General features: G+C 30.4%; 2 protein-coding genes across 2 annotated transcripts; one reads left to right on the top strand and one right to left on the bottom strand.

Moving 5' to 3' along the window:
- The first annotated feature begins 1,551 nt into the window (after nt 1-1,551).
- On the top strand, nt 1,552-5,258 carry LOC129910118 (solute carrier family 66 member 3). The gene is made up of 4 exons (XM_055987384.1): nt 1,552-1,972; nt 2,063-2,322; nt 4,792-4,912; nt 4,976-5,258. The coding sequence occupies exons 1-4, from the start codon at nt 1,834-1,836 to the stop codon at nt 5,101-5,103; spliced, it is 648 nt and encodes a 215-aa protein (XP_055843359.1). The 5' UTR covers nt 1,552-1,833; the 3' UTR covers nt 5,104-5,258.
- A 3-nt stretch (nt 5,259-5,261) lies between these two features.
- Nucleotides 5,262-10,452, bottom strand: LOC129910116 (NF-X1-type zinc finger protein NFXL1). The gene is made up of 10 exons (XM_055987383.1): nt 10,088-10,452; nt 9,552-10,028; nt 9,113-9,492; nt 8,926-9,042; nt 7,084-7,215; nt 6,812-7,020; nt 6,563-6,755; nt 6,301-6,501; nt 5,788-6,042; nt 5,262-5,720 (listed from the first exon to the last, which is right to left on the bottom strand). Exons 1-10 carry the CDS (start codon nt 10,308-10,310, stop codon nt 5,304-5,306), a joined length of 2,604 nt encoding a protein of 867 aa, XP_055843358.1. The 5' UTR covers nt 10,311-10,452; the 3' UTR covers nt 5,262-5,303.

Here is a 10,452-nt window from a genome sequence, read left to right on the forward strand (position 1 = left end):
TCTCAGCTTAGCAACCGATTTGAAAAGATAAAAGTTACTGAACCACCGATTAAATATTTGTACAATTAAGGCTTGGCCACACTGGAGGGTATGCGGTAGCGGTACGGGTAGCGGTGAGGATACTTGTATGAAAAAAATTTCAAACTGACACATCAACGTTCAGATGTGGAATTTTTTTCATACAATTACCCGTACCGCTACCGCATGTACCCTCCGGTGTGGCCAAGCCTTTAATCCTAAGCCCTTTTAGCGTATTAAGCCCAGTATCCAAATATATGTGAATTTTAGATCACATACAAAATCCTTGCAAAATTTTTAATATTTACCTAATTTAAATGTTGGCCATTTTTATTTTTTTCTACTAATAGGTGTGTTTTTTTGTTTATCTATATAGATTTTGTGCAAAAAAACGACATCGAGATTTTTGAAATCAAAACAATTTACGTGTTAAAAACAACAAAAACTTTATCTGTATAGATTTTTGAAAAATCCAGATACTTATCCAGATTTTACTTTCTCTCGATAAAAACAGTAGTGCCAAGGTACTTTATTTGTTGTGTTGATACAAAAATATCTGAAAATATTAACAAAAAAAAAAGTGGAGAAAATGAGGTTTGAAAAAAGCTCTCATAGAAAAAAATAATCAAAAATTTGTTTGACATGGTTGCATTGAAATGTGAATATTTCGGTATATACGCAATACACTTTTCAGAAAAAATTCTTAAATGGATCATGATAAGATTGTTAAACAAATATATACATAAATTTACCAAAGTTTTTTTCGAAAAGTTACAAATAAAAATAAAAAGGAGTCCACGTTTGATTTTTAAAAATTCGAAAAAAAAATCAATATGGCTACCTTCAAACGCTTATAACACAAGAACGACGCAACTAATGTTAATGGTCATGGTCTTAAAATGTAGCTAAGAATATACAGATGATTTTTGGTTTTTTTTTGAAAAAAAAAATTTTTGAATCCAAAATGGATGCCATGGCCATACAAATGGTTTTTGTTTTTTTTTGTGAAAAATTTTGTTTGCATCCAACATGGATGTAATGGTCTTCCCACTTCGGATTTAAAATAAAAAAAAAAACAAAAGCAACATTTTTGACAGACAGCTGCCAAAGTGTATGTACAGTGGTGCCAAATGTTACATAGATTTCAAAAATCCCGATGTCGTTTTTTTGCACTAAATCTATATAGATTAACAAAAAAAAACACCTATTGTAGTTGATTTGTGAAGTAGGAATAAACTTTCTATATCATTTTTCTAAGTTTTCCGTTCAGAAAAACTATCGAAAACTACATTTGAAAATTTTCCCTTTTTCACTTTTTGAGCCAATGTAGTCAAGACCTAAAAACTTCAAAAAAAAAAAAAACAACAAATATTTCGAATTCTTTGATAGTTTGGTTTCACTTTTTTATATGAATGTACTAAAAACCCTCGATGTTTACATATTTATATTACCTTTACGTTCTCTACATTACATCATTACGTTATAGCTGTCAAAATTTTTATTACGTTTTTTTGTATTTTTGTTTTTTTTTTTTTTCATTACCAACCACCGCCAACCAAAAAATCACCAACCGTTCAGAATTTTTGTGTAGTTTGTAGATTGGCTCTGATTCAAAAGTTGTCTATAGGTAGTCTAGTTGCTCATTAATGATGGTCTATCAAACATAACAAAAATAAGTACATAAATATATTGCAAAATTTGTTCGTAAGTATAAATAGCCTCATTCCCCGGATCTATTTTGTTCGTAAGTCATTCTTCATCGATTTGAGAGAAGAGTTTTTTTTTTGAGACCATCAACAACTACATAATACAATTATGGAAGTGGTAACTGATTACCTTGAAAAAGGAATTGTCCTTGTCATTGCTGATTTACTCAGCATGATAACAGTTGGCTCTTGTTTGTTTATCAAAGTTCCCCAAATCAAAACAATCAACCAAAATAAATCAGCTCAAGGTAAGTGTATTTTATGGTTATTCCTTTAATATACACATAATTTAAGTCCTTTCATTTGTTCACTTGGATAAATGTTATACAATTTTTCAGGAATCAGTGTTTTTGGACTATGTCTTGAATTGTATAGCTATTCTGTAATGATGGCATACAATTTTCGAAGTGGCTATGACTTTCTCTCCTACATGGAGTATCCGGTGTTGCTAATTCAGGAATACGTGCTCGTCTATTACGTATTCAAGTATCAAAATCTGTTAGGAAGAAAAACCCTCATTGTCACTGTTTTGTACTTGATATTAGCATATTTAGTTTATTTGAGATTAATGCCATTGGTGGTGTTGGCCTTTTTGGTGGTAAGTTTATTTGCTGGCTGTGTGTTTGTTCATTTATAAATCATTTCATATTTTTCGCTCATAATTCTAAGTAGAAATAGAAAGCATATCATTTTGTATACAATTAAAAAGGTCAAGAGGTTGCTTGAATTTTTAATTGAATTATATTCAATCACTTTGCTAAAAAATAAAAATAATATATTCTTCGCTATTTAATTTTTTTTATACTTTCATTACGCATTTTAAATAGAACTTTTATCAAATTTTACTGGGGCTTAACGGTTTCTTTATTTTTTGATTCATCAATCATTTTGGCTATCATTTTTGCTTATCTTATTATATTGCTTGCAAGTCAATCGCTTTTTATATGTTATATTAAAGTATTAAGATAAAATGTGACTAAAAGGCTTTGTGGCTGTTAAACAAAAAAAATTCTCACCTACACATGTCATTCATGTTTTAATGTTAATTTTAGACTGTTCAAATATTGATACATTCTTCGTTGCCTTTGTCTCAATTTGCTTAAAACAACTCAATCGAATATTTCAAATCGAATTATTTACTTTAATTTCATTCTTCGTGTTTGTATTATAATATTATTATGGTTGGTGGTGCGAATATATCATTTAATAAAAAAAAAAAAAAAAAATTGTATATGGTAATTGGATATGGTTGTTATTTTAACTAAAGCAATAGCACATTAGAACTGCAGGCCAATGTACTATTATTTGGTCTCTGTTCTATGATGTGGATGTTAGAAAAATCGAATCAGTTCAAAAACAATTTTTGTTGTTTGCATTGAGAGGTCTCGTTTGCGTTGCCACGTTATTCCAATCGTTTATAACTTATAAATATGTCCATTCTTTCTAATCGTAGAGACTCTTAGACATACCGGATTTTTAAACAAATCGAATAAAAGAACTAATTATGCTTCTCATGAAACCTTTAATCGTTGTTCAAAAATATTTAATAAGTATTTTGACCTATTTTCACAAGATATTAGCCGGGAAAAATTAAAAAAAAACATCATGCAAAAAATGATTGATGAAGACTTCTTGATATTTAATTTTATTTAATAATTTTTTACTTTTAGTATTTATATTTTGTAAAAAAAATATTATTAGCTAATTGTCTACACTTTTATATTTACTTGTTGTCTAATTTTGGAAAATAAACTAAACTAAAGTTGAAATAAGGAAAATAAACATAGGTACACTACACACATTAAATAAAACTCAAGATATAAAGTTTAAAGTTGGAGAGTTTTCAAAAAAGATAAATTTAGAATTTAAATTAATAATAAATAAAAATTTTGAAAAACGGGTTCATTAAAATCGATTAGTTTTGGCGAAGAACTTTTAATAAATTTAATAACAAAACGAAGTTTGAATGGTAACTATTCTCACTTCAGTTTCAGATACAAATATAGGGGAAAACTATATGAATGATGGTAAAAAACCGCAAAAAAAATGCTCATAGACAAAAAAAATGAGCTACCAATTCAGCCCTATTTCTTATTTAAAAAAAAAGTGTTTAAGCATGCAAGAAAATAATCTACTCTGATACTATTGAATTTGAACATCAAATTCCAAGAATTGGTGTATTTACTTGTATTAAAGAAAACTTTCTCTTTTGAACCATTTCAGTGGATTTTCAGTCTTCCAAATGATCTTTAAGGAGATTTTGTTTCAAAAGAAAAAACTTAAAATTTTCGAAAAAGTTTTAAAAATATTCACATGCATTTGTGTATATTTTGGCAGTTTTTGCATTTTTACCAGTCGTAACTAACGGATTTGATGCAAGGTCTTTCACTACATATTGTACAAAATTACTCGACCTAACTCTTTGATTTGAACGTACATAATGATAATCCGAGGCTCGGACTTCAGAGGAATTATCCAGCATGATTGATAAGAATTAATTTAGTTTCGAATACAAATTAAATATCATTGTTTCTTGTTTTTTACTGCCTTTCTTATAGTGGAAGACTATTGGAGATAAATTTCGGCAGAGTGTAATTGGAAATATTAAAAAAAAAAACAAACGCATAGTTGTTTTATGTGCTAATTATCCTTTATTGAATGTTAAAAAATAACTTTGAATAATATATAGAATATGCGCTTGTTGTTCCTTTTTATAGCATGTATAATAAATTTAAAATACACCTCATTTCGAATTAAAAAAAAAAGAACAAAATTTTATAGTCAGTTTTGCAGAAATTTTTCTACTAATAATAAAATTAAAAAGCCAGTTGAACTTACAAGTAATATGTAATTTCTTATTTGATTAATATCATTTTTGTGTTTTTTTTTTGTATTTAAAAACTTAATTATTTATGTTTGCAAACCTTAAGGGATTATTATTTCCGTTTCTGCCACCCAGTAAAAATCAAAACTCCCTTTGCACGCCTTCGCTTATAATTGCACTGCAAAATTCGTTAAAAGAATTTAAAAAAATAAATAAATATAAAATAAAATTCCATTTAATTAGCCTTTCTGTACTCCAATTGGAGCCACAAGTAAAGTTCTACAACTAGTGGCTATTTTAAGAACCAAAGATTCGCGATCAGTTAGTTTGACAACGTGGGCACTTTCGGCATTCACTAATCTAAGTAAGTTATTTAATAAATATTATATTTGTCTTTTATACCTAATTTTACATACATTTTTTTCAGCTCGAGTGTATACAGTGCTTGTACAATCGGCCGATCCAATGTTGCTAGCAAACTTTATGATATCTGTATTTTTAAGCTCCTCAGTATTTGTGGCAGCTTATATTTACAAAAAGCCAAAAACCGTTTAAACACAAAACTATCGGAAAAAATTACTTTCTTATTCAATTTAAACTAATTTATTTCATTTTTTATTAATTTATTTTATTTTAACATTTAAAACTTGTTATATAGAAAAAAAGCTCAAATATTTTTGATGTTTCTTATTAAAAAAAAAAAAAAAAAAAAAAAAAAAAAACTAATCTAAAGACAAAATGACAATTTCACTTTCTTATAAATAAAAATAAAATGTCAATGCTGCAGCTAAAGCTATAGCTGCTACAGATCCAATTAGCAACTTTAATTGATTGTTATTTTCTTTGACTTCTTGTGCGATTACTTTGCGTTCTCTTGGTTTTCGTTTACCAAATCTCTTCTCAAATTGCTCCAATTCAATGCGATTACGTTCCTCCTCTGCAAGTCTTTGTTTCTCAGCTTCTTCTTGTTTGATTCGTTCACTCTCAGCTTTTTTGACTTGACAGATATCATCACAAGGTATCACTGAGTCTTTCGAACGTGATTTCTCACAAGAAACTTCAATTTTGATACGTTTACATTCGCAGTAGATTTTAACCTTTTTACGGCAGTTTTGTGGATTTGGACAAGGTCCTGAATGACATTCCGCTGAACAACGATGACCACATGCATACTAAGAAGAAGATAAAATACATTTTAAAATCTCAGAAGATACAGTTTGTAAGAAAATAGATGTTTACATTTTTAATGCAACGATTTCCGCAACTTTTTAATTTTTCTTGACGTTCCTGAATGTCTTGTTCTTCACCGTTAGTTGAATAATATTCTGAGCACTTGTAATAAACCTGCGTTAGTCCACAGTGACAAGTTGCTTTAATTTGTGCTAGACATGTATCACACGGAGGTGGATGACAAGATTTTTTGCAACGATGAACACAACCTGGTGGTCGTTTGATTTCGCACCCTTCAGTGCATTGTCTGCAGCTTTCTTGTTCCTAGAGTTAAAATAAAAACAATTTTGTTTATTTTTCGTTCGCATTTTTGAGGAGTTTGTCAGTTATTCCTTTCAGTCTTTTTAAATGAGAGGAGCACATTGACAAAAGAAAAATTTAAGAAAAATGTAATAAAACAAATTTTCCAAAAACTTTGTTTCAAAAAAATCTTTTAAGAAATTTTTGAAGAGATTTTTGACTAAAATATCTTATTTGTAACGTTTTTCTAAAAAAAATTATTTAGTTAAAATTAATACTTACATTTTTATCATCGATATTAGGTACTTTGTGACAAACAAAAGAACAATTATGATTGCCACATTTCAAACTTCGTCCACAAACACGTTGACATGAAGTTGGTTTAGAATTCCAACATGGCCATTCAGCAATTTCATGACCACCAATGCAGGCAACCATTACTTTCTTTTCACATTTTGGATGTGGTAATTGTTTGATTTCATACTAAAAATTTAAATATTTCAAATATACATTGTGCATTGAAAAATAATTAAGATTAACTCACATTATCAAATTTATATTCAAAAATATTACTAGTAGTATTTTTGAAAGGAACTTTCACAGCAGCATGACAACGAGCTGAACATAAATGTTCACATTTTGTCGTGTCATTTTTCAAACCACACACTTGACTGCATGATGGACAATCACCTTTGTGACATTTGTGCTTATTCTGATGATGACATTTAGATGGAATTCTAAAATAAGATAATTTTTGTATTTAAAAATACAAAACAACAAAATAAGAATCTACCTGCAAGGTTCCATACAAGTTGGTCGAGCTCTACGTTCTCTACCGCATGGTACTGTAATACAAGTACTTCCACAACGACACTTAACCTGTGATTGTATTTTACATGGATAACACGGACCATCGTGACAAACTGAAGTGCATTTGTGTTTCTTACAAGAGAGCAATTTTCCGCAAACCTTATCACATGGTGGACATTGATCATCACAGCACTAGGAAAATTTAAATTTTGATTACAATTTAATTATTTTATAAAAACAAATAGAAATTAAAACCTTTTTGTTGCAAGCATGCTTTCCACAATCACGAATCTTTTTACATTTTGTCTCACAACTGAAAGCCTTCCAACACGGTAATTCTTTTTCGTGCATGCCACAGCGACAGGTCTTTTTCGTAACAATTAAGCACTAAATTGTAAAAAAAATTAAGATAGTATGAATTAAAAAAATACGAAAAAACACCTACATAGGACTTATAAGAAAATTTGTATTGAAGGGAAGGAATTCAAAAACTTTTCAGGATAAAACACTTTCGGATAACATCTTTTGATTTCAATAATGTTGCCAACGGAGGCTGTAAGGAGTTCGATGTAAAAATTGTGCTTGAACTTCAATGCTAACACAAGTTTACAAAGTTTGTAAAGAAAATTTAAAAAAAAACCTTTTTTGGCTTTTTTTCGAGGTTCTGCTATAATGGTAATAAATATTTTCAAACATAAATCGTTTCGGTTTAAATTTTTGCGATATCTTTTTTACTACCCCACACATCTTAAATTGAAGTGTGTTTGGCTTATCATAAAGAATACAACTTTTTTTTAGCTTACTAACGGTAATATTAAAAAAAAAAAAAAAGGAAGCTGATCAAATATTTCTAACCTCAGATTCGAGTTCAGCACAGGAAAAGTGTAGTATAAATTAGTTTTGGCAACAACAAAAAAAAAGATAATTTTTTAAAGTAGTGTCATATTAGAAAGAAAGTGTAGTTGGCAAGCACAGCATTTTCGAAACTTATTTACCTAGTCTAGTCATAAACATTGATACAATTTTCAAAGAGTGACTTTTTACCAAACAATGTTTGCAAGCAAGAAATAAACATTATAGCAAAATTCTGCTTCAACTCATAAGGCATAAGGAAGTAGCTGAAATCACCATGTTATCAATGACCAGCAAAAAGAATTCATGGTATTATGAAGACGCTGCAGAGTAGCATATTAAGAACAACAACTCAGTAGATAGGAAAACAAAAATATTCTAAGGAGCAGTTTCTAATTGCAATTATTTAGAAAGGCAAGGCTAAATGAATACAATGAACTGTACCAAGTTGTGAATAAAGTAAAAAAACAAAAACACGTAGACTTCGTTGGCTTGACTACTTTATACGATTGGATGCAAATGCAAGAATTTAATCGAATTTATTCCCTAGGTTCCAGACAGCAAAAGAAGATGAAACTTCTGTTTAAACAATCAATAAATACTGGGGTGGAATCGGCTAAGGTGATAGATGATTGTCACCTTTTGACCATCACCTATTCTTTGCTCTGAGTAAAGTGATCACCAAAACCCTACAAGTGCAGAGATTTCGATGAGTATTCGACTCATACGGGAAAGACCGAGGTTAGATTTTTTTTTATTTCTTTATAAAAATTAAATATTTTATATTTTTTCCTCACAAGAAACCATATTTTACTCAACGAACTAAAATGTTCGTATTATTTTTTAATATAATGAAGTTCGCCGTTGAGGATTGCAATAAAAAAAGAAATAGAAAGTGACACATAAATAGCTGTCACCCACAATCCATAACAAAAAGGTGATCGTCACTTTGATAATCACCTTACGTGGAGCAAAAGTGTTTATTGTGATGATCAACAATCACCTTAGCCGATTCCACCCCTGGATGCTAGAGGACTTGATCTAGACAACTGATGGTAGCTAGGAATTAATGTTTCAAGAATTAATTCAACTAAAGACTTCATTCAATGAGTTTGAGAAATAAATCGTTAAGCGTATTCAATAGGCTTAAAGGGTACAAAATGTTAACAATTATCGTGATATTTTCTTCCTAATAATTTATCAAAAATTCTTAGTTTAAAAATTGTTTAAAAAAGTGCAACATACCAAGCTGCAATCCCCTTTGTGACAACGTTGTGTGCAATAGTGTTTTCCACATGAAAGTAACTTGTAACAAGTGTCTTCACAAGTATCAATGGGTTCATTACAAGGTGCTATTTTTCTCTGGAACAATTTCAAAAATAAATATAAACCTTAAAGTAAATTGCTATTTCAATTAAAAGTTTTATTTTACCGTTTTCCCACATGGACACGATCTTGGCAGGCCCAGCGGACAATCGCCACATTCTCCGTCATGACAAACTCGCTTACAACTGTGTATACCACAACTATATTTCTTATTGCAGACCTTTTTACACTGCCACACTCTCTGTGAACAGTTTTTCATCGCCTCTTCATTGCCACAAACACACTTCTGAAGACTAGTCTTGCTACAAGGCGGACATTGTTTAGCCGAATGACAAATCTGATCACATTTGTGCTTGCCGCAGGGAAGAACTTGCAAGCATTTCCTATCGCAAGTCCAAGTCTTTTGGAAGCAACGAAGTGTCTTCTGTGGAGATTTACCACACTTGCAGCTTGAAAATATGCTCTGGGCACAAGGAGGACATGGACCTTTAAATAAGATTCAAATTGAATTCAAGAGGATGAAATGTGATCAACAAATTCCTTACCTGGATGACATAGTAGCAAACATTTGTGACCACATTCGGGTTGTAGCGGCTTCTCGCAAGTCTCACCACACGAATGCGGTACTATCCATTCCTGATTAACAGGATTAACTTCTTTCCCACAAAAGCACTCATATTGAGTTGGTCTATCTTGCGGTTGATAGTCTCGTCGACATTGTGGACAACACCATTTAACAGCTTTGACTTTCTTCGGAATGAATTCACCCAAATTATTGTAATAACCTTGTTCTTCAGTGCCCTTGTCTTTGAGCAATGCAATACTATCATTAGCCCATCTTTTGACACAATTCAAATGGAACACACAATAGCAAAACTTGCAAGACCAAACAGCATCAGCTCTTTTCACCGAGCCAATGCAAATGAGACATATTGCAGAGCCTGATTGCAAGACATTCTCTAGAAAAGCTGCTGTCTTTTGGAGTTGATCATTTCCGCCCGTATAGTTTTTGTATAATTTTTCTAAAAAGTGTTTTGTGTTGATAGATTGATTTGAACAGAAGAAAATACCAAAAACTTACCCAAAATTTTACCACCATCAAGTTCTTCTTCATCAGAACTAGATTCATAGTTTTCTGCTATTTTCTTGGCCATTTCCATATTTTTATTTTGAATTTCTTTAAATTTTTTCGATTGTTGCGATTTATTATTGGAGTTTTCTGATTTTTTGTTGGTGTTGTTGTTGTTGGTTGTGCTAGGAGGTGCATTTTTTGGTTTATTTACTTTGGATATGTGAGAAGCCATTGTGTTAGTAATTTAATTATTTATTTTTAAATTATTTTATTTAAATTAAAGAATTAATATTTTTTAAGGAAAAGTATTTTTCTTTTTGTGAAACCAAAACCGAACCGGGGTACTGTGCTAAAAATTCGTTACGTGTACTTGA

This window comes from Episyrphus balteatus, chromosome 2 (genome assembly GCF_945859705.1).
Source record: "Episyrphus balteatus chromosome 2, idEpiBalt1.1, whole genome shotgun sequence".
In the NCBI taxonomy this organism is placed as follows: domain Eukaryota; kingdom Metazoa; phylum Arthropoda; class Insecta; order Diptera; family Syrphidae; genus Episyrphus; species Episyrphus balteatus.